This window comes from Hirundo rustica, chromosome Z, assembly GCF_015227805.2.
Source record: "Hirundo rustica isolate bHirRus1 chromosome Z, bHirRus1.pri.v3, whole genome shotgun sequence".
In the NCBI taxonomy this organism is placed as follows: domain Eukaryota; kingdom Metazoa; phylum Chordata; class Aves; order Passeriformes; family Hirundinidae; genus Hirundo; species Hirundo rustica.
The window spans coordinates 29,606,952-29,631,734 of record NC_053488.1 but is presented as its reverse complement, the minus strand read 5'-3'; the positions used below and the strand labels follow the sequence as shown (position 1 = coordinate 29,631,734).

At 34.9% G+C, this 24,783-nt stretch overlaps 1 protein-coding gene across 15 annotated transcripts in view; it reads left to right on the top strand.

Annotated features, from left to right (window-relative positions):
- The window catches only part of PTPRD (protein tyrosine phosphatase receptor type D), a 481,306-nt gene that overhangs the window by 443,733 nt on the left and 12,790 nt on the right, over nucleotides 1–24,783 (top strand). For all 15 annotated transcript variants that reach the window (XM_058424005.1, XM_058424010.1, XM_058424007.1 and 12 more), the window contains 6 exons: nucleotides 1,388–1,507; nucleotides 2,071–2,225; nucleotides 19,698–19,983; nucleotides 20,466–20,644; nucleotides 21,908–22,034; nucleotides 22,947–23,072. In XM_058424005.1, the coding sequence (XP_058279988.1) occupies nucleotides 1,388–1,507; nucleotides 2,071–2,225; nucleotides 19,698–19,983; nucleotides 20,466–20,644; nucleotides 21,908–22,034; nucleotides 22,947–23,072 (993 nt within the window). The remainder of the gene's footprint in view (nucleotides 1–1,387; nucleotides 1,508–2,070; nucleotides 2,226–19,697; nucleotides 19,984–20,465; nucleotides 20,645–21,907; nucleotides 22,035–22,946; nucleotides 23,073–24,783) is intronic.

The window sequence follows — 24,783 nt, the reverse complement described above, 5'->3', positions numbered from 1 at the left end:
ATTTGTGAACCATTAATGATCTGTGACCTTCGAGTCTTTAAAATAAAATGATCTGTGAGCAAAAGCTATTTGGGTCTGGAGAGCTGGAAAGCTTTTAAGAAGTCTTTTTTCAATAAGTATTGTGCAGAATGAAGAACCTGAAGAACACTCGAGTTTCAAAGATGCATGTCTTAATTTTCCATTTTGGGGAAATAATCAGTGTTTTTTCATGGATTAGCATAACAATTCAGGGTTTTTTTAATTGGAAATATTGTGCAATCTTCTGCTTTGGGGTTTTTTTGTTTGTGGGGGTTTTTTGTTTGTTTTTACATTTAGCGTGTTCTCATTGAATTTGGTATGAGTCTGGCCTGGAGTGATTAACGAAGACATTTATTATAAAAAAACAAAGTGTTATTGCTGGCCTCAGTTTAAACTTCTTTTCTGTACTGTAGGCAGGGCTAATTGGTAAGAATTTATTATTATAAATAGAACAAAGATTGACTGTCTGTTTCTCCCATGAAAGTAAAATGTTTTAAATTACTTGACCACCATACTGCTCTGTACTAAATTTTCTGGTGGATTTAGGGGTCCAGCATTTCTATTTTCTTAACAGTTTTCATTGTAAATACCCTTTTTGACTGAAACAAATTATTATGCCTTAGCAATGATGATAAAAACATGGTTCTCTTATGTGTCATCTTACACAGAATTATTGCATTTTTAATATTCTAACAGATACATTTTAAAATTAGGATTCCTCTGAATGAAATGCTCTATGTTGTTTGGGTTTTTTTCTGTTTTTAATTTGATGCATGGTCTCTTCACCAAACCATGTTTTTTAAATGCCTGTTGACCCAATATCATTATATACGTCTTCTCTGACGAGCATTGATCTCAGAAGGAAATTTTTTTTCTCACTTAATAGTTGCTGATGCCCTTTCATTTCAGTGCACTGAAAGTATTTCTGAAAAAAATACTTGCTTTTACTGAGCTGTTTCTACACATAATAAATATTAACATCAAAGCAGTTTATAAGTTTGAGGACTAAAGTAAAATATTGTAAATATTTTAAAAATATTCCATCTATTTTTAAGGGATTAGTACCATTACTAAATTGTGGACTGTGAAAAGTGAAGATATATATCATACTTTGACCTACTATAATAATTTTCTTTTTTTTCAGTGTATCTATGCTTGTTAGCATTTCTTGATTATCTGAACTTGCCCATTATGGAAGAATACATTATATAATCTAATACCAAAAGAGCAGTTCTTGTGGATGATAAAATAAATTTCTTGTGTTGGAAGTTGGCCATTCTATCTCCACATACTTTTAAAACCTATGGTGATACACAGTCAGATATGTAATAAATTTCAGTATTAAATGATAACATGTTTTTCACTGCAGGTGAAGTGTGATCAATACTGGCCAAGCAGAGGCACAGAAACTTATGGACTAATCCAAGTGACCCTTGTAGACACTGTTGAACTGGCAACTTACTGTGTTCGTACATTTGCACTTTACAAGGTATATATACTTATATATACTTACTATATACTTTTAAATTGAAGGGCTGGCAATTTCTCCCTCCTCTCCCCTCCCATTACTTCTTTTCTTCCTATCACCAACCTCCATTCTGTTTCCATGTCCTCCTTCTTCCTTTTGCTTCCTGCTTTATCTGCACGCCTTTTCCCCTTACTTCCTTATTTCCTTTCTCCCCTTCCCCTCATTTCACTTTTCTACCTTGTTTCCTTCTAACAACACTGAAGTTTGAGACTTCTACAGAGTACTGTATTTTCTTGATAAAATGAAGTTTTGTAAGTTAATGCAGAGCTTTCACCATGAAAAACCTGAATACTAAGTCTGTGGAATTTGTGGTGCACAAGTGTTCAGTACAGTTAAAGATCTTACATTGTTTGAATCTTTAATTTGGATTTTTCTCCTGAGTTCTTAGCCTGAGTTCTTTTTCTTGCTAGCCCCAAATATTTAAACAATGTTCACTAGTATATATGCTTCAGCAGCTGTTTCACTGAAAAGTGCTGATATAATCTCAAGTAGCAGTTTTGTGATGAAACTTTTGAATTTCATAGAATGGCTCAAGTGAGAAACGGGAAGTGAGGCAATTCCAGTTCACTGCCTGGCCTGACCATGGTGTCCCAGAACACCCAACACCATTCTTAGCTTTCCTGCGACGAGTCAAGACTTGCAACCCACCTGATGCTGGACCTATGGTTGTGCATTGCAGGTAAGCCCAGGAGTTTCTTCAAAGCATGTTATGTCAAGGTTACTGCATTCTGTTTTGTTGCAGATTAAAGTATGACTTTCTTTCAAATAGACTTCTGAGTCTGTCAAAGAAAAAGGTGGTTGGATCGCAAATCAAGGACTTCAGTATGGCACTGCCAACTTGGGTAGGCTAGAATTATTTTATTTGGTCTATGCACAATTAATTTAATTTTAGGACATCGAAAGATCTCCAGGGAGATCTGCAATTTCTGCAATGTCTGCAGGGAGAATACAAATGTATCTGTGGCATTCAGAATGTGACACAAAACAGGAAGAGGATGGTTTTGGCTTAAGAGCCCAAGTGTTGAAGAAAGTGTGTTTTAAGCAATGAAACACTTTCTGAAATTATTATTTATATTGTGCTGAAATTATTATTTATATTGTGTGAGAAAGTAGCAAACATGAGAACTAAGACAGATAAATTCAAACTTTCATTGAAAATAGGTAATACCTGAATCTGTATTTAAGATTAAATCCTTAGTTTAAGACTTCGAGGAGCTGAAAATGCAAAGGATGTACCTGGGGAGCAAGCTGAACCCCGTTCTAGGGAAATAAGTGCTCCATGCTTTTTTGCAAAGTAGCAAACCTTTTCAGGCATTATAAGGTATGAATTAATAAAACTGAAAGGAAAAAAAAGCTGCTGTTCGAGTTTTGGGACTAAGGAAAATCAAGAGGAAGAAATATGGCTTGTTTGGAATTTTTTGAGCAGATGTTTCAGACAGCTTTAAATCATGTTGATAAGGACATTATCAGAGCATATGTACCGATTCTGATAGAAAATAAACTGCAAGATGGGTTCCCTCATTCCAGGGCTATATTGTCATACATTGTAAGTGTAGGCCTTTTCAAATTACGTTTCTAAGATCCCTGTTTCTTGTGAACTTTTGGATCACCTTCAGTTAGTAAGGCTGAGAGCTACTACCCATAGATCTCTGAAGTTACAAATGCTTATCATACTTGAAAACCAGTCTTACTTTTGTCATCCAAAACCTGAGGAATAGTAATTACAGCATACCACCATGTCTGGTTGTGACTTATCATATTGATAACCCAGCCATGGATTTTTCTGATAATTTAAACACTTTTAAAATTATTGAAAGCATCTCCTGTAAACAAGATGGAAAAATAAATTCAACAGGAAAACAAAATAAGCAGATCATAAATGCTGAAAGGCACAGACTGTTTACAAAATACCAGAGAACATGGAACACAGATATTAAATGTTTATTGAAACACCAGGAAAAATTGTGGAATAGTTATAAATAACAAAACAAATATATTCATAAAATTTGCTGAGTATTTCTTGAATGGAGACAAATATTTTTGTACTAGAATTTACAGAGTCTTAAAACATTTTGGCTATTTTCTAGGATTTTAGATTTCCTCACATACATCTTCATTACCTTGATCCATATATAACATACCTCCAAAGTTGCTCAACAGTGAAGATGCTATGTTCTAAATCAAAACCAAACTTTATAGAAGAAATTAATCTTCCCACTCTGGAAAATCTCTTAAGTTAATATAATAGCCTAAATTACCACAATGCAAAAATAGGAAAATTAAATCAGGTCTTATGGCTAGTCATTGGAAAAGATTAAATAAAATGCTTTACTTGTTATCACTCAGTGGTACTGATGAAGTATAAGGCCATTATTTTCTCTTTGTCATTAGTTTTGCATGCAGGTTTCATTGAAAGTGGTTGTCATGTTACATAGCATAATTTTATGTCTGAGGGACATTTTTATTCAAGTCCCTATTAATTTATTTATCAATAATTCATCTGCAATAAGCATTATTTGCTATACATAAGCTTTTTGCCCTATGCCCTGGAGACATTAAGATTTCAGTCACTTCATACAACTTAATCTCTAAAAAACAGACTTTCACATATCCTATTAGTTTAGCAAGGCTTTAAAATCCACTCCCAACAATTTTTCTATGAGCAGAATTAATGAAACCAGATTTCTGAAAAATTTTAAAATTTATGTCTCTGTAATTAAAACAGGCTGGACATTTAGCATCAAGTGTTCTGGACAGTGCAAAGTTTATGATTGTGTTAATTAATGCCTCAATGTAGTGTGTTGACTGTCCAGCTGATAGACTTACAAGAAATTACTAAAGAGTTTTTCACAATAGTAATGTTAACCTGAGTGTCACCTTCCAAGCATGCTGAAGAAACATTATATTCAGAAATTTGTGTTGCCTCATCATTTTGAATTCAACATGATTTTCCTGGGGCTGTCCCAGGAGTCAGACATCAATAATTCCTGTGGGTCCCTTCCAACTTGGGTTATTCTATGATCCTGTGGTTGTTAAATCAGTTCTAAAAAAATCCAAAGAAGAACAACTATAGAGCATCAGCAGAGTATTTTTAGACTAAAGGATATATCTTTCATACAGCCACATGAAAATTCTTCCCATTTGATTTGAATTTAAAGTACTGGACATGCATAAACATTTCTTTTCAAGCTCATTTAAAAAAAAAATAAAACAGTTAAGTACAAGCTCTGCACATTGCCTGGATTTGTAATTAGAATCGGGTTTTCATCTTTTTTCCTTCTCTTCTCTGTTACTCACTATGTAAGTTTCTCTATTCCAATCTTTCCTTTGCATATGATAAGTGATTTAACACTTTAATAATTTTTTTCCTTTCCATTTCTGGACTGATTCTTATTCTGTGGACCCCTCTAACTATATTCTAATTGTGTCCTTCAGTTGCATTGTTTTCTCAAAATTATTTCACTGTTGATACCACATTGCTGAACCATTTAATGAAATACGTCCCCAACTTCCTTAGCATTTTCTCTGAAGTAAGATTGTCATTCTGATGGTAATTGTCACACTAAATTTTACCAAGCATCTCCTTTTACTGCCCTCTACTAGTCACTATTTTCCAGTTCTTGACAAACTTCTCAGTTTTCATTTGTTCCTTTCCTGTCCCCTATTCTGCCTCTGCAGCCTTTTTAATATTCTTCTTGTCTTTGTTCTGTGTCTTGTCTGTCATTGTCTCACATTTTGTGTTCAGGACTACCTAAATCCCTTTTCATTAAATTCCCCCATTTCATCATCCAGATTTAAAAAGTACTTAAGACTTATTCTAACTAGAGCCAAACAATATAATACATAACCATATCTTACATCTTTTGCCTATGGTAGACAATATTTTCAACAATATCTCATTGAAAGAGTAATCTAAGTTTAGTTTCTAGAAGGAACACAGGATTTATAGTGGCAATTTTAAGCCATCTGAGACATAACTAATACATTCCTTTATATTTCTTCCAGAACCTGCCAAACTATGAGATCTCAGGAAATTATAATAATCACATGTTACAGAAGTATAAACAGAATGGGAGTTGCCTTTCAAAATGTGTTTGATAAAAAGGATGACTAGGTTTGGAGAATCTGTGGAAGCCTATTTCTGCAAACTTTTAAACCATAGAAACTGAAAAACAACTGAGTTCTGGACAACTGAGTACAGGGAGAATTTATTTCTCACCCTGTGTGGGTGAGGAATACAAAAGCCAGCTGTCTGTGTTTTGATCCTTACAGAGTAACCCCCTATTTATTATGTATTTATAGGCAGGTATTGCAAGTGAGAGGTTTAGCCCAAGCTTTTCCTTACTGCATTTTCACCCATCTGCCTTAATACTGACCAGCAATTGTGTTTCAGTCTGTTTCATCTTAGGGGATTGAATAGTTTTTCTAGTTTGTTCCATGGTTTCAGGATACAGCTAGATGTCCAATAGAGAATCAAGGTAGCTGGAGACCCAGTTCACAAGTGGCACCAGACAAGTTTATATCAAAGCCTCGTTTGTTGATAAGCTATTTTAATGTCTGTTCGTAGGAAATGTTTTTTGCAGATGTGAAGAACTTATTTAGTTATTACAATGTGCTAAATGGGAAGAAGACTGAGCTGAAAACACCTGACTATTGAAGAACCCACCCTGTAGATACTTGAATACCCTCTGTTCACGTAACAGTGACCAGAAAAAGAAAACATAGTTCTATCTAGAGAAATTACCTGAGAATGTATAAACTACCATTCTACATTACTAAACTTGATAAGACGAGTTCTGATATGTGTGATGTGGCGGTGCGAGAACTCTGAGCCAGCCAGAGGCCAGCGTCCGCCCGGTGCAGAAGGAGCATGGCCACAGTCTATGTCAAAGATATGTAAAATGGAAGTATTTTTAATAATTTTGTGTGCTAAGAGAAAAGAAATACATCATTATATGATCAGATTTTCCAAAACATTGGTAATTATTTATTACTAATATATATGCAACAGGCCTCTTTGCATGTCATTTAGACATCTACTTTTGATAATGGTTTGATTGCCTGTACAGAATTGAATTTGAATCTACTATAAAAGTCAAAAACATGTTGAGAATTTCATAAGGAAATTCTACCAGTCAAAGCTCTTACTTGTTGCTATGGTTTAACCTCAGCCAGCAGTGAAGCCCCACACTGCTTACTCACTCCCATACCAGTGGAGCTGGGGAGAGAATTAGAAGAGTAAAAGCTGGAAAACCCATAGACTGATATAAAAACAGTTCAATAGGGATAGCACGGCATGGGCAGGCAGGTGTTCAGCTAACTTCAGGAAAGCAGGGCCCCATCACACATAACAGTGACTTGGGAAGACACACACCATCACTACAAATGTCTTCCCCTTCCTTCTTCTTTCCCCCACTTTATATATTAAGCATGATACCTTATGGTCTGGAATATCCTTTTGGTCAGTTTGGCTCACTTGTGTCTCCTCCCAGCCTTCCATGCACCCCCACCTTCCTTGAACTGCACCACACACTGAAACAGAGGCAAGAAGTCTGTGAAGAAAATTTCTACACCAGCCAAAACCAGCACACTTGTGCTGAAAAGTTGGCAGGATTTTAAATGGAAAAGATAGCTAAAATATATTCACAGGTATGTTAATTTTAAGGGCAAAAAAGCATAGATCATTGCTGAAAGAATTACGGAGCACCAATGGAAACATCAAGGCCTAATCTAAATGCAGATTTTTTAATTTATCCGATATTTTTTAAGGACTACCTCCATGAAAAGGTGTAGTTGTTGCAACATAAATGCCTAATTTCACTGTCAGTATCTACCAGGGAAGATAGTTCAGCAGAGCCTTAGTCAAGGTTGAGTTAAATGTTCCAGGATCCTAATTCTCACTGTGAGATTTGGAAGAAAAAAGAAGATAAATTAAAGCTGAACTTTAAAAAAAAATAAATAAAAAATCCACCAATGAAATTTAGCAATCACATCCTGTTTTTAGATACTTTACACAATGTGTTCAAATCTTGGTTGGCTTATTTAGAGTAACTTGTCTGAAGATTTTTCTTCTTGAAATAGATGATGCACATTGATGCTTTCTTTTATTTACAGTTATATTTTAAGATTACCCTTTCAGTCCCTTTGCACAGAATTTGAGAAATACCACAATCCCATTGGTCTTTCTGCATGACTTGCCCTAATTTGCAGAGCTGATCTAGAAAAAAAATGTTTCTTTAATGAAAAAATGCAGGCTTAAATCCTAGTATTCTGCATTGGTGAGACTCTAATGTGTGCTCTAATGATATTGGGGAAAACACACATTTTTGTTTGAAGTTGGATTAGTGCAGGCAAACAGGTGCTAATCAGATGAAAATAAACCAGTACTGGAGGCTGTTTGGAATTTTATGCCACTATGTTTTCAAAACATCACAGAAACTTAAGTAGTTGGTTCAGTAGCACTATCTAAAAGCTTAACATAGTGCAATCCCATATGTTTGAATCTTTCTTTTAGTACCAGCACCAAGGGGCATATCTCTAAGACACTTTTTCAAGCTTTGGCAGGTATTGTTAATGCTGCTATTGCTAACAGAAAAACTTGGATGTTTTTAGGAGTGTGACTGTTTTAAGTAAATCTGTGTCTGACTACACTAACATAACCAGTTAGCAGACTGAAAAACAAGATAATTTTTGAAATACAACAAAACACCGTATGATATTCTATTTCCTAAAGTAGAATACTTAGCTTATTTTTATTCAGTGTTTGTGAATAAAAAATGGAACATTAAAGAAAAAAAATATACTTATCAAAGGCAATAATTTTCCAGTGGATTGTTTTATTTCATTTCTGTATCGTTTGAATGGCTTCTTTTGCCATAGGCCTTGCAAGTGCTCAGTTTTTAATCCTTGCAGTGAGTAGGTTGCAGATGATGGCCTATCCTTTTTCACGGTGGGGGGAAGAAACCTCCCCAGTTTATATTCAGAAATAACACAAGTAAGATTGAAAAATACTAGAATCTTCCTCATCCTTTCCCTCTCCTGACAACAATCTAGGACCCTTCCTAACTTCCTTGGACAGCTGAAACCTCTGGAGAGGGAAAGACAGTGAAAGAATTTTAGTATGACAAGTATTTTAATATCATAAGTGTTCAAAATTTTCTCTGCTTTTCCCACATGTCTTTATCCAGAAGTTACTGAGTTGGTAGTGTGTATTAAACTGTGCTGGGCACCATCCCTGTACAGAAACACTGTAATGCTGTTTACTCTTGAGCTGTTAGCTGTGGAACACTGCACATCTCTTTTTTTGTTAGTTTGTTTTTGGTTTTTGGTGTTTTTTTCCTTTTTTTTTCTTTTTTTTTCTTTCTTTTTTTTTTTTTTTTCCTCATAGTCGTTGTTCACTAATAGAAAGGAGAGACAGATAAGATTGTTATTAGAATCTCATACTGAAAAGATGTATAGTTGGTAATCCTGTTTAGGATATTTAGTTCTTCTTAATAAAAAAATACAGAAATTAGTTAATGTCCATGTTTTTCCTTGTATTTCATCTTCAGTAATAATCTCAGCAACTCAGACCATGTAATCAGAGTAACTGACTGGGAGTAGTTCCATTTCTACATATACCTTTATTCTTAGTCGTTATTTCATTTCAGCATATAGAGAATAAGGTTTGCAGTGTTTATGCCTTGGATGCTTGTTCTCTGTTTAAGGAAGCGGAACTGGATTCACTTGATTTGGAACATTTTGGATGGTTTCTCTGTCTTAGATCAATTGTTGGAAATACAAAATCTACTGGATAAATAGGGAATCTAGAAGAAAAGTTGATAAAGGCTAGATGGAAGAAATTGGTATAGAAAGACACTCCTTGGTGATTTTGTAATGAATGGTATTAAACACTTGGACAGGAGGTCTTACAAATAGAGAGGAGTTTGGATTTGCCTTCATGTTCTCACCATAAAAACTTCCAAGGTTGTGAATATGCAGATTTTGGAAATCTTACAGATGAGGACCCTGCATATTTTATGCTGAACATGCAGGAACTCTCATGTAATTACTGGGATATGTTCATGCAAGTATTCAGACAAAAAGTAGCATCTCCATCTGTATGCTGATAGAGTGATGGATGGGTAATACTGGAATTTCTTTTCTCTGTTTCAAATTTGAGTGTTGCTAGTTAGAATATTCTTGATAGCAAAGATACTATTCCCCAACTCATCCTTCTTCAATTTAACGGCGTTCTTATTAGCTTAGGTCTCTAATTTTTTCCTTAAATTTAGGTACTTGCATATGAAAACCTGGAAGTATAAACATGACCAGAACTAGCATATCATAGTTAATGTGGCAATATGGTGGGTCTTCTAAAATTTGCTTTGATAGGTTTGTTTTGTTAGAGTAGGAAAATACTATGCTATATAATCTGTAAATGCTCCATGAGGTGTCAAACACAAGCAAACTGATGCTGATCCACTTTCTGGTTTTGTCTTCAGTTAGAAACCAGTTCTGCAGAGCAAATAAGCCATTTCTAAAACCTGAACTGTAGTTGCTTTCACTCTTTATAAGCATTAAAACCCAGAAAGTATCACTGACACCATGATTAGAAATCAAAAACATATAAACAACAAGTAATAGCAATATTTTATCATGCAGGTTCAAATAATGAAATACACCTACTTGTGTTCTCTTTGATTAAATCCATCATATGTGTATAAAGCCATATTTGATTGGCACTTAGCCTATGGTTCAGGGGATTATACCCCCCCACTGGTGTGACTCAGGGCTGGATTATCTTTTGAAATCCTAAAAAGCTGCTGTGACTGCACAGGGCAAGATTTGCTTCTGGTAGCAGTCAAAAATCTGTAAAGGAACATAGGCAATGCTATTACTAGATAGAATCAGTGTTCTGTCTAGGCCAGAATCCTGTCTCTGACAATGGCAAATGTCAGAAATTTCAGGGGAAAGTACAAAACTCCAATGTCAACAATATTTCAGTAAAGTTTCCTCTCCAGCAGCAAGCAGTTAGTGACTAGTTTAGCCTTGCTTCATGAAGATTTCAGTTCTTTCCAGCTTTATTCCTCTAGCTACCGACAGAAATTGGTGGATACTTTTTTGCTTATATTCAAGAACAAAACCAGGCAGTATTAACTGTCTTTTTTCCATTTTTAAGTAGTTTCACACATGTATGTTAGAAGATACTTATTTACTTTTAATTTAAATATGTCCCTTCATTTCACTAAATGTCTTTGTATAAAAGGATTTTAAAATATGTTATTTAATGCTGTTTCATGCTTTACATGTCTACAACTTTTCCTTGAGTTCATCCATCATAAAAAAACTGGACCAGCAAAATATTCTATTCCACTCCAGTGTTTCTTATATGGAGGGAGCAGGAAGAGAATCCTCACATCCTTGACATTTTTGCTGGCTGTCTCTGTTCTCTCTTTCTGTGACATACTCTTTTTTGGTAGGCTGAGTTAAAGTTACTATTCCCTGGGGATATTTTTTTTCTTCTTTTTTTTTTTTTTTTTTTTTTTTTTTTTTTTTTTTTTTTCTTCTTTTTTAATAAGAGGTAAGGCAGTAAAAATAGTTCCATGATTATGCCATATTTTCTTCTAAGTTGCCCAGTGGACATACTGAGGCCTGACTTCAATTTGGCCAACAAATGGTTTCAATTGAGCAGGTCTGCTGAAGACTGATGACATTTCGCTGGGTGAAATAACTTGCCCCTCATTAAAATGTAGTAATTGGCTGTAAGATTTTTTTAACAAATGCAATGCCTTTTCTATGTGTTATCTCAAATTACAAATATGTTGGTGCTGATAATTATTTCCATATATATATTATCATGTCCTACAAGGCCTGTAATTTCCTTTGACCTAAGCTGTAGTTTGATACATTATTTGATCAGCACTCTTAGTGAGTCATTTTATCCATATGTATTTAGTTAATTGGTTCTTTTTCTCCCCACCCATGTTTATATATAATATACTCTACAAAGGAAAAGGAAATCTGACTGCTAGCAGCTGAGTCTAGTAAAAGAGCAATTAGGTTCTATCAGAGCCAGCAGCTGTCTGTAATGAATTCTGAATTAAAATTATGAGTGAAGAAAATAATCCAGCCATCTGCAGGAAATATGAAAATATTTTTATAACCCAATAGCTGAATTCTGGAAAGGGGTATCTCTGAGATTTCCCAGCTGTACCTACATTAAATTCCAGAATACCCATAGACACAAAGTATGCTGGAACACATTGCATCAACTTGGCTACCCAGCATGTTTGGCTAACTTCGAACAGGCTGTATTTTTATCTAAACTAATCAGCATGAAAGTCTCTTTAAATCCTTTCCCTGTGTCTCTAGAAGTAAAATGGATCTTTAAAAATAGTCCTGTTATCTTTTCATGGAGGCTTTCCAATCAGTATTCTACCCTGAATATTAATCTTCCTTCATTTTTCATACTTTTATGGACTTAGTTCAGGGTCTCATCACTTATTATCAGATTTTGTCAGTGACTGCTGTTCCAGGTACATTCTGCATTATGATAGTTTGATTTTTTTTGTCACCTGAACTAATGTCATAATATTATCCAAGCTTGTTTTACAGCTACCTTGAAGCATCTACACTAAAATTACCATTGTTTCCATTATAACTTGCCCATAGTTTTTACTCATAAGTTCAATCTCCTGAAAAAATGAAGAGATTAGTGTCTAACCTCTAAATGACAAGTTGTGATTAAGAAATGTGAAATGCTCTAGTGGTATTAACCTTTCACAACCTGATTTTCTGTGTTACAGAGAATTCATGTTGGTATAAAGACTTCAGAGGTTAAGAAATGTTGTCATGAGTACCAGTAACCAAGATCTTCAGTGGTCAGTGGAGCATTGTCAGATAGTAAAAAGGGTATTTTTTTTTTTTTCACTGCTTGATCTAAAAAAAAAAAAAAAAAAACCAAACAGGACTAGCCTTCATATGAGCTCACCAGACAAACCTCCAAATTTTTAACTGTTTTCTACTGTGTAGCATCTCACTTCATTAATACTGTATTGCAAACAATTCAGTTTAAACCAGATCTAGAGGTGGCAACATCAAGTTTGTCTCATCCTCTGAATGTATCTTCTAAGTATATTAGTTTTCAATTGAAAAGGAAGAGACAGAGATCCAAAACTGTAAGTCTACTACTAAAGTTGTACCAGCTTAAAGGTTCAGGACTAATTTACTGATTATTTCCAAGTTTTCAGAGTAGGGGAAGGGGGAGTGGGGGAGTGAGAAAAAATAATAATAAAAAAAGATTTGTAGACAGATTCAGAGAGGGCTTTGAACTGTGATTGGTACTGGGGGGGGGAAAAAAAAAAAAAAAGAAAAAAAAAAGAAAAAAAAAAAAAGCCATTGTGGACTAAAGAGTCCTGTGATAACATCTTCCTTTTACTTTGTACTTACCGGATGCAATCCTGTGTCTGGATGACAACCTCAGACTTCATCACCGTTCCATCAGTCTAAAAACCAATCAGAAAAAATCACGAGGGCATCTACTGTTAAGAAAAGAAGCAATTGCTGGCCACAATAGGAATACCAACATCTAGAATTAGGGAAGAGTCCAGAGGACTCTGAAACGTGGAATCGTCTTAGTGGCTAGCAAGTACTTTTAAGGTCTTCCAGTTATCCAGTACTACAGAATACATTTCTTCCCACAATTTTTTAATTCATTTTCAGATAGCATCTGTTCACCTTCTGTTATTTGCACTGATAGGCTAATAGCTCTTCTCCGTGAAAATGTAATAAAAGCACAGAAAGAAATATTAAAAAGTATGAAGCTGCTTCTCAAAACATTCCACCCTGAGAATGCAAAGCAGGTTGAACTGCAAAGAAATCAACAAATAGTTGGTAGCAACAAGCAGCATAATTTCTCTTCATTGACTTCTCTGCTGTGCTGTAATCTTCAGTTATATATATTGACAATAGGATCACAGTGTACTTCCTCTGCTAAATTACCCAGAAATATAATTTTCTGTGCTTAGTACAGCTGTTCAGGCATAGAGCTATCTTTAATTGAAGATAACAAGTCACAGTAAGATGTGTTTTTAAAATTAACCTTAAAATATTTTCTTTTTCTAAACTCTCAGTCAATTTTAGATCATTCTTTCTTTACTGGAATGCATAATGTCAAGAAGGCATTGTACAGTAAAAAATGTAAAGCATATACTGAATCTCAACAAATATCACAGAGAAGATATATTTAGGATAGTTACTCTGATGATAAATACAGAAATCAGTACATTGCATATATAAAATGGTATTTAGAAAAGTAGAAAAATAAGAAGAAGAATATCTGAGAACTGAATTAATTTTGAAATAAAAAATCACAGTAAATCCTTGTACAAAGATAAAATAGTACAGAGGAATAAAGTTTATTTTAATGTCTTTTCTTTGTATGTCTAAGTAATTGAAGAAATAAGATAACATAGTGATTAAGTAAGGTGTATATGTAAAAATTCTCTATGAAAAGCAGGATTATGGCATGTATTGTTATATAGAATCAACAATCATTTCTGAAGGGAAACCATGATAAGAAAAAATAAGTGATATGAAATAAAGTCAATGAACTTTTCAGTTGTGTGTAATTTCTGCTATTTCATCTTTTAGGCAGAACAATAAGAGATTTCTTTTCATCAATAATTCATGATTTCAGGAAATGAGCAGGTAGAATATGTCACTAATGATGCAACTCGACCGGACCAGCCAGGATGACAATTGAATAGGGATGGGAACAACAAAGGTTGTCTGAAAAGCAATTTCAGTAAGGGAGCCAACAAAAGAATAAGCCATACACTGTATGGGACAATCTTTGCAGACCCCGTAATGGGGTAAACACAACAATACATAGACTTCGTTACAGCGCAACCAGAGGGCAGTGAACCAATGAGCAATTACATTACTGTATATGTAAAACGTTACCAACCACCCATTAACAAAAACTTGAAACATTACCTTATACGGATCAACTAAGTTAAGATAACTGTTCCCATAATCCCGTTGTAATATCCATAATCTAACCAGATGTTCCCCTTCCTAGCATCTTGTCTCCCGTGGCCTTAGATTGATGCCTACTTCATTGCAGAGCAGGGCCAGCCCACTCCCAATCCCCGGCTGCCCAACTCCCGCAAGAATAGTAAGGATAATTTGCCCCTTTCAAAAAAGAAGAAGCAAGTATTAAAATTAATGGTGTGCCTTGCCAATGGTATAGTTCCTACCGTGTCAAGTACCTGGAGGCTGAAGTGTTGATTTCAAATAAGAGTTCTAAGATGGTCTGATGTACAGCTGGGAAATAGAATGCTTATTCCTTTTATAACTATGTGGGATCACAACACCAAATTTAGACAGTGAATTTCAGTTTCTCTCCCAGGACATGTCTAGAATGTTATTTTTCAGAGTCCTTATGCAAATTCTAGCAAAATCTAATAAACTGATTTCTGTAGGAGAAGTTGTATCTGTAACATGTTGATTAATAACCCTTAATTGATCCTTTCCTCTATGAATTTCTTTTTGTCATACATGGAAGTCTGTAACAATGGGTTTCACAATTTAATTATGTACTACTTTAAAAATTCCTATTTGTTTGAAATTCTCATAATTTCATTTCATTTCATGTTCCTAATTCTTTTTTAGCAAGTAAAGAGCAAATAGTCATTTTCATTTAATTTCCTCTATGTAACATTAATTTATGACTGGTGAGAGGATTTGAAGTGCTCTAATGGAATGTCATTGTTAGAAGGTTCTCTTAATGTTTTTTTTTGTTTTGTTGAACAATACTAATGCTACATTTTTTAGCCTGCATGGAAAATTCGGCTTTTAAAATTATTTTATTAAACAATTAATTTTTGTACAAGGAATTTGTTAGAGAAATTTTGGGGAGTTTTGATTCTCTGTGTTTTAATATTTGAGAGTTTATTTGTGTTCAGGTTACAGTCTCATATGACAGCTTCTTATCATTGATCTCTCCAGAGCTGTACTTGGGATTAGGTGAAGAATAAACTTACTTCCTGAACATTGTAATACTTTTGCAGGGGCATATTACAAAATATGTGGGCTTAAATATTTTAAGAATTAATAGTAATAGAATTATAATATACAGGGTGAAAGGAAAAACCTTAAAAAACTCCATAAAGGAAGAAAGATGTAAGGCTGGCTTTTGGGTTGTGACTATCCCATGACTAACCTTTTGTCTACTGTCTATGAAAACCAGGAAGATATCTAGACTGAATTTTATCTACCCAAAGTGAAATATTCTCCTCTTTTTTTTTTTTAATTCCATGTTCTTTTTTCAGACATATTATGTGACTTCAGTGATTAATATGGTTGCCTCCATACATAGCCTAGGGTTGAAGAAAATTGAGTCAATGAAGTCTTACATTCGGTAAAGCACTGCACCTAAGAAAGTGTTGAACACCATCCTTGTTGTCTGACAGCCAGCCATAATCACAGTGAGAAGGAAAGAAAGTCACTGTAAATTTGCAGATAAAGTCTCAAAGATCTCTTATAAGCTATATAATTCTTGAAGAAATCCAGTATCTCTTCTAAAATGAAATTTCAATATACGTCTTTGCACAAGGTCTTTATGTTATTTTGATCTGATGTTTCTTTTCAAAAGGATGTTCAGCGGTTTTATAAAGGGTTCTTTTTGTAGTGCTTCCGGGCCATGGCGGTGATTTTCTGCTATGTTCTGATTTCCTAACCACAAAATGGGAAAACAATTTAATTATTGCTCTTGTCAGAACTACTACAGAATTTCTGTGGGATTGGAATCTAATCAATCATTAGAAGTTCCTCAAGAAGATCCAGACCTATCTATATATTTCCCATATCACAAGCAATTTCATGTACATTCAGTTTATAAATGCAAGCTTCATTCAATCTGAAACAGTAATATTCAATAAAATTTTCCCCTGATATGAGTTTAAAATGTCCATAATTTTTGGTCTGTATTTTACTGTCTTTGCTTCCAATTAAATTATCTGTGAATACTGGTAATCACACTGCTTTCCTTTGCCAAATCGCTGAAGTATCAGTAAGAGGTCATCATTTAAACAGCTACAAATTAATCACAAAAGCCAACACATCCATACAGTGATTTGAATTCAGAATGCCCCCCTTATACCTGTTCATTTTTCCTTTTTTGAATTGTAGCTATTTTAGCTGTATTGCATCACAGGACATTAAGTGTGGTTCAGCTCATAGGGCTGAGTCAGTCATGATTTTAGAAATTGAAAACAAATGTTATAATACTGTAAATAACAATATTTGAAGCAGTAAGAGTTTCCTAATAGGCCATGTCTATTTAACAGATACCTAGGTTTTCAGATTGAAAATGTAATATTTCTTTCACTAACTGAAATGAAAATTGTGTTTGACAGCAGCACCAGAAGATGCAAACCAAAAGGGCAAGAAAGTCAATAACAAAAGTAGAAATAAATTGTGGAATTATTCTTGTTAAAGGAATTATCATGGTTAGCAGATGAAAGACAGGGCTTTTTTTTTTTTTTTTTTTTTTTTAATAATTCAGTGGATTATTAGTGAGGAATCAAGCTGTATGACTACCCAGCAGTGTATCGTATCATATCATATTAAGAAGGCTGTGTGATAGTAGAAGAGAAGAGAAATGGGATAAAATATTAGGACAGGATAGTTTATTTTATGTTATAAGCTATTGTAGTTTGGAGTTAGAAGGTATTGGGGGCAGGAAGAGCACATTTCAAAGAGGAATTAAGTTAAAATCTGCTTAGCACTGGTTCTATTTTTTTGTGGAAAGTTAAAAGACTAGTTTGGTAGACACACAGCTCATTTGTAACAAGCAGAACTAGAATGTAGTGAACACCTTAAAAGAGTAAATATCTTGCTGGATAAAATGATCCAGAGACATGTATGTCAGGAGCCCAGTGAAGCCAAATGCCTCCTTAAATGTAGTGTGTCAGCCTGTTCATCGCTACTATGAAGTGAATGCAAAATAATGTGTTTGGATCTGCTTTCATGATCTTCTCAACTTCTGCATAAACCTGTAGACTAGCAAATATCTTCTGTGCTAGAGTATGCTAGTAAATATTACTCTTTGAGTTTGCTCAAGGGAAAAATAATTATATAAATGATAATAAAAGACATGAAAAGAAGAACTGAAAATTTCTCATTCCAGCTGAAGGTGCAAGCTTTTAACCAGCTTGGGATTTTTGCAGTTGTGGTCTGCAGGTACCAGTGACCTTTTTGACATTCAATCTGAAAAATGGCATATCCAGCTATAAACATGATGTTGGAACAGCAATTTAATACACTTTAGGGAAAAGATCCATATTCTAGATTAATGAGAAAATCTGTATTGCCAAGCGTTCCTATTTCTCACTTGGCCCAGACTTACTAAACTGATGAAAACTGAAGAGTAATCATTGAAGGAATGGTTTAAAACTTGATATAAACCAATCTGACATACAAATGGATGCAATTTTTGTTGATTTCCATTACAAGGATAACAACAACAGCAACAACAACAAAGAAAATCACAATAGTGAAACAGCTTTTTGAGGGATTTTCTCCATGATTTTTAGCCATGTTCGTGTCAACAGGTTTTCCTGAAATGCAGGGCTTCTATTATACAAGGTAAATGAACTACTGTTTAGTTAGGATAGCTATCATTTTGTTTCTCTTTATTTTTTCTTCTCAATAACTCCCACTAATGAATATCACTGATAGGTAAATTTTCTTAAACTCAGAATACTGGTTAATTCTTGTCAGAGTGGCATCTTAGAAAGTTGAGATTGATGCATTTGGTCTGTTATCAGAAGTCCTCAGCTGTTTGCAGGGGATTTGCTGCTTGGAGGTATAGTCAATGGCAAGAGTATGTGATCACCAATGTGTAAATCTGCTATCTTAGAAAGAAGACTTACCTCATGTAAGAAAAAATATGTTTCTGTTCTGTACTGCTTTCTGATTTCATTATAAGGAAATTTAGTTTGCTGGTAATTGGCAAAGATCCTTAAGGTGTCGTGCAAGAAATAAATGTTTGACCTTGCTTATTGATTTCAGGATGGACTTATGATATTTAATATTTATGGAAAATACAGAAACTGTGAGAAGCTTTGGCTTTATATAGTTGTCCTCTAGAAGCTGGGTTATAATTATTTTTGTTCCTTTATGCTCAAAGAATTGCAGTTTGTGGGCTTCTTAAATATTCTTAATTTAGCTAATCTCAATGTCTTCAAGGTTTATAAACTGTTGCCTACTATACTATGTACTTAATTTGCAGTCACTAACTGGAAAAAGTTAGGCATTTAGAAAGCCTGAAGCTTTCATCATCATTTTCATGATTCATTGTTGCAGTCATGATGTGATCCTGGACATAAAAATTATGTACAAGCCCCATTACATTTTATACTTTACCTTTGTTTAGCAACATGACTGCAAGTAATCGAAACAAAACTTCATAGAGTTCAATCATACACATGGCTGCAAAGATGGTCTGATTTGATTCAGTACAGTTGGCATCCAAACAGTTGGATTTCCCTCAGCCTACAGCTAGCACAGCTGTCTAGTCATGGGTCTGCATTGCAAAGACTAACAGTATGCCCTAGCCAAATGAAAGAGCAAAGGACAGAACAAACTGCGTTAATCAGCATCAGCAGGGTTGGGAGATGGGTGGAAAGTTTACCAGCGAAGTATGATAGAAATATGTAAGTCTCATTTTCTATTAGATTATTGTTTGCCAATAAATTCACCTCTGTAAATAGAATAGCAACAACAGCATGTTTAATGACAGAAATCATGCTACAAATAAAGCTTGATTTCTTAGAGGATTCATCATCTCCAGTAATTTCCTTTTTTAAGAATATACATTTTGGGAAAATGTTGCAAGGTGTGTTATTTCTGTTACAGTCAAACCTGAAACTGCAAGATGCAAAGATCTCTTATATAAAAGGATTCTGTCTTCTCAATTACTTGTAATGGATGTTTAAAGAGTTTACTTATTTCAGGGCACCAACCTCTTTCATAAAAGCTGATGTTCATATTCAGAAACATGCTGTTTAAATCAGCATTGCAAAACTTAAAACTTGAATGATGTAAAAGTAAGCACAGTGAATGAAACAGTCCATGTTTTCTCTCCCGTGTTCATTTCTTTTAGTGCTGGAGTCGGCAGGACTGGCTGTTTCATTGTGATAGATGCCATGTTAGAGAGAATAAAGCATGAAAAGACTGTAGATATTTATGGCCACGTAACTCTAATGAGAGCACAGAGGAATTACATGGTTCAAACTGAGGACCAGTACATCTTTATCCATGATGCACTGCTGGAAGCAGTGACATGTGGAAATACCGAAGTGCCAGCCAGAAACCTGTATGCATATATCCAGAAGCTGACACAAATAGAAACAGGCGAGAATGTCACAGGAATGGAACTGGAATTTAAGGTACTGGGACTTTATGTTGTGGGTAACCAAAACCAAATGGTCTAACATTAAAGCTTCTCTGTTCTCCACCAGTTTCCAGTAATCAAAAGATAAAAGACACCATTAGACTAATATTTAAAATTAGGAAGGTGGTTCTTTCTAAAAAGTACAGTTCAGTTCTCAATGGGTGTCTGGACAAGAACCATTCAGTTGAGGGTGATTTAACTGTGCTGTTCCTTTATTGTTGGTATGTCTTGAAATATGTGTTTGTGTAGTGGTTTTATATTGGAATTTGTCTAAATCCGCTAGTGGAGTGGACATTGTACTTGTATAAGGTATTAAAAAAGCTTTAAAATATTTGGGTCATGCAATAGAATAGGAAAAAGTAAGCATCTGAAGTTGAAATTATTCATTAATGGCTACTGAACAGAGATTATAAAACCTGATAGTGTCACTAGTCTTTGTTATACTTGGCCTTAATTCTTTTAATTTGTTTTCAACAGCGTCTTGCTAGCTCTAAGGCTCACACTTCAAGATTCATCAGTGCCAATCTTCCATGTAATAAATTCAAAAATCGCCTTGTCAATATTATGCCATATGAATCCACAAGGGTATGCTTGCAGCCTATCCGAGGAGTAGAAGGCTCTGATTATATTAATGCCAGTTTCATTGATGGATACAGGTACAAATACTGATGTGTTCTTATCTGTACTGTTTAAAAGTTTATAGAATTGTTTATGTAATTATGTTGAAAATGACAAAACTTAATATTGAAATCTAATAATTGTTTTTTAATCTGTTCAGGGAAAGTTTGATTGGGTGTTTTCTAAAATTTTAATAAAGGATTTACATTTTTACCACATGTAATATAGAAAAATGTTGTAAATTACATAGAATCTTAAACATTATATTTTTATCTTTGTTTAAGCCAGCGGGAGCTCTCAGTATGCTTTACATGCTGAAAGTTAATGAGATTTTAAGCACGCTCATGATTTGGGCCCCCATTTCTTCGCATTTATTCTGCTTAAAAGGATGTATAGAAATAAGATACAGGAGATATGCTGTGTGTGTCAAGGTGATAACCTATGGTCTTGGTACACTGACTACGACTTGACCTAACTACTTTTGGACCTACAAGGCTTTTATATGTAAAGAGATGTGCAGCCCACAGGCATCGTGACGACAGAAAATATGTTCTCAGCTGACCTAAAGCAGCCGGTTGAAAACGGCATGAAAGGGAAATGGAATTTTTTTGCCTATGTTTGCCATAGTTTAGGTGTGTCTGAGTATCCATATCCACAGAGATAATTTTCTGAGCCTCAGCTCATAATTGAAAATAAACTTCATCTCCACTGTCACCCACAAAGGTAATTTTTGTTGCTTGAAAGAAGCAAGAACAACACAAACTGGTCATCATCCTATAACACTTTTGATCCAATCTTTTAATAATTTGGTAGTAGCTTCCACTAGTAGGATATTAGGGCCTGGAAATTCACACTCCATTCCCAAATTTTCTTCCTGCCTCACTTTTGCTGGAGGCATCAGACTGTTGAAATGAAGTTAACAAGGAAAATGCTTGATGCTATAATTCCTAAACTTAATAGATTGTTAGACAGTTATTTCTATAAAATGAACTAGCATCACTAAGTGTTTCTTAAGTGCTTTTTACAGCACACAAAATTGAGCAATTAGAGTTGCATTAAAATTTAAATAATAATGATAAAGTCATACATCATAATATTAATGGAGTAATTTTCCTCTCAAAATTCTAAGAATAAAAAGCCATAGTTTGACTAAACAATCATAATAGGGATTTAATGTGCTTATTATTAATAGTGTATACATTTATCCTCCAGATCATGTTTTCACATAAGCAGAGAACATGAGTATAAATCCACTTTTTTGATTAAAATAATACTCTTAATTTACTTTTTTTTTTACATAGACATCAAAAAGCTTACATAGCCACACAGGGTCCTTTAGCAGAAACAACTGAAGATTTCTGGAGAATGCTCTGGGAGCATAATTCTACAATTGTGGTCATGCTCACTAAGCTACGAGAAATGGGCAGAGTAAGTACTGCTCTAATATTCCTTTACTAAAATGTTGGTTACAGCAGCTCTTTTCATCAAAATATTTCATTGTTAGGAATATATAAAGAGGAGAATTTTGGTTTCTTCTCATTTTGAAAAAGGAGAGGCCTTCCTGGTCACTAGGTATGAGTTTTTCCAATCTGTTGATGCATTGCAACACACAAACTAGACATGGCATGTTTTTGTGGGGGACACTGAGATTCAGCAAATAGGCTTGCATGCTGATGTCCCAAGGTGTGCAGAGAGACCACTGCTATCTATTGAAAAAGAAACATCTCTTATTTGGAAATTTCACTTTTGCAGCATCTCCTTGTAAAAATGTTAAAAGAATGTGTGGTATTTTTTAGATCTGAATGTCTTATGTGTGTTCTGTGCTGTACATTAAAGTGTCAGCCCCCAGTTTACATTACATTTCATTGGTACTCTGTATATCAGAAAAAATGAAGCAGTCTCCTATCTGGACAGGATTATGTCAAGAGAAAGCTGGCATCTGATAAGTGAAATCTGAGTAAGCCATGTGTCTGAGAGAATAGAGATTATTTAGGTCATGGATGTAGAGACAGAATCGTGACTGAAGCTGGGGGGACTTGCCACCACAAGTAAAACGAAAACTGAAGGTTGAAATTGAAATAAAAATTCACCATTGAAAATTAGATTAAGGATAAAACTGAGCAGAAGTATAAGCAAGTTCAGATATATGGCGACCAATGAGAAACCGTTTGCAGTACTGAAGAAAGTTTATTACTCTACACCAACAACACAACAGCTCATGTTCCTGTCATTATTGGCACTTTACATTAATATTATGCTTAGCTGAGTAAAAAACGGTTTATACCAGTTTATGCAAGCTCTCTGGTAATAAGAAGTGTATTTTATTTTGTTATTTCATAGGAAAAATGCCACCAGTACTGGCCCGCGGAGCGCTCAGCCAGATATCAGTATTTTGTGGTAGATCCAATGGCAGAGTACAACATGCCACAGTATATTCTGAGGGAATTCAAGGTTACAGATGCAAGGGTAAGTCAACATAACATTACACTTGTTCCCACAAGTTTAAAAGAAAATATCTATTTGTTTATTTTTCTATGTACAGGATTTTAAAAATTTTTATTATTATTAAGAAAACCCTAGAGACAGACTTTCTACAAGCAATAATTAAAAAGCAGATGAAGTTATTTTTAAATAAATGGGATCTTTCTGTAGGAATGATTGACTTCATTCAGATCTTGCATCTGGGCAGCACAGTTCTATAGTTCTGAGCTATTTGTGCCAAAATACATTTGAGGACCATTTTTCTCTTTTTCCTCATTTTCCCCTCGATCATTTTTAGGTACAATTTTTACCACAGAGTGTTGTTCTTTTGGTTTTTACCACCCTTGAGTCTGGGTGAGTATGAAGGTTAATACACTGAGATTTTAAAACGGCAAAGCAAAAGGCACTCATATGAAAAGCTGCACAAGCTTTGCACATTATAATTTGATTTTTCATATAGTATATTTTCAGCTCTATAGTATATCTGCAGAGTAGATACATGCAGCTGTGACCGTAGCATACTCATTTTCCTACTTCATTTCTTACCTGAATTCCTGAGTCCAAAACTGAGTACTCATATAAGATAAAATATACATAAACTTTTAATATATATTTGACATTTCTCAGACTTGATTTCTAGCACTTCATTCTGCATGGCAGGAAAACATACTGTCAGCCTCTACTTCTCTAAATACAGTGGAATAATATGTGTTCAAGCAAAATAGCAGGATGTACTGTCCAGGAATTCCATGAGTGGACTAATCAGTGCTCCCTGTCAGCATCTTAAATATTAGACTTCCTCATGGTTAGCTAGATTACTGTTTTTAATGTGAACTTCAAGTAAAATTGGATAGTATTGTATCAAGTCAGCATATGAACATTTTGTTTGGAAAATGAGATTAGGTGTAGGGTTTTTGTAAAGAAACTGTAGATACATTGGATCTGATTTTCGTTCTATTTGAAAAGTAGTAAGGATCATATGACTCATAGCTTCTCTAACATATTTGTGCTTAAGAAGAGTGGAGAACAGGATCCTACTATCAGTCTTTAAACACACTTGTAAGCAGAGATGGTCAAATCCAATTTCACTGCAAATATCCTGATAGTTTTAATTGATTTCCTATTGAGAATCTGTCTCAAGTTGGAAGAGTTATTAAGTGACATAGTTCACAAAGCTCTGATCACAAATTTAGTTACAACAAAAAGCCATAGCTGTAATTAAAGTGTCTCCAAACATTTTATATTTTAAAGAAGTTCTTTCAAGACTTTGTATCTGGAATGGTTGGAGGGATGGGCAGAGTCTAACAAGATGAAGTTTAGTAAGTCCATGTGCTGAGTCCTGCACTTTGGCCACCATAACCCCCTGCAGCGTTACAGGCTGGGGACGGTGTGGCTGGACAGTGCCCAGGAGGAAAGGGACCTGGGGGCACTGGTGACAGCAGCTGAACATGAGCCAGCAGTGTGCCCAGGTGGCCAAGAGGGCCAATGGCATCCTGGCCTGGATCAGGAACGGTGTGGCCAGCAGGAGCAGGGAGGTCATTCTTCCCCTGTACTCGGCACTGGTGAGGCCACACCTTGAGTGCTGTGTCCAGTTCTGGGCCCCTCAGTTCAGGAAGGACGTTGAGATGCTTGAGCACATCCAGAGGAGGGCAACGAGGCTGGTGAAGGACTTGGAAAACAAATCATATGAGGAACG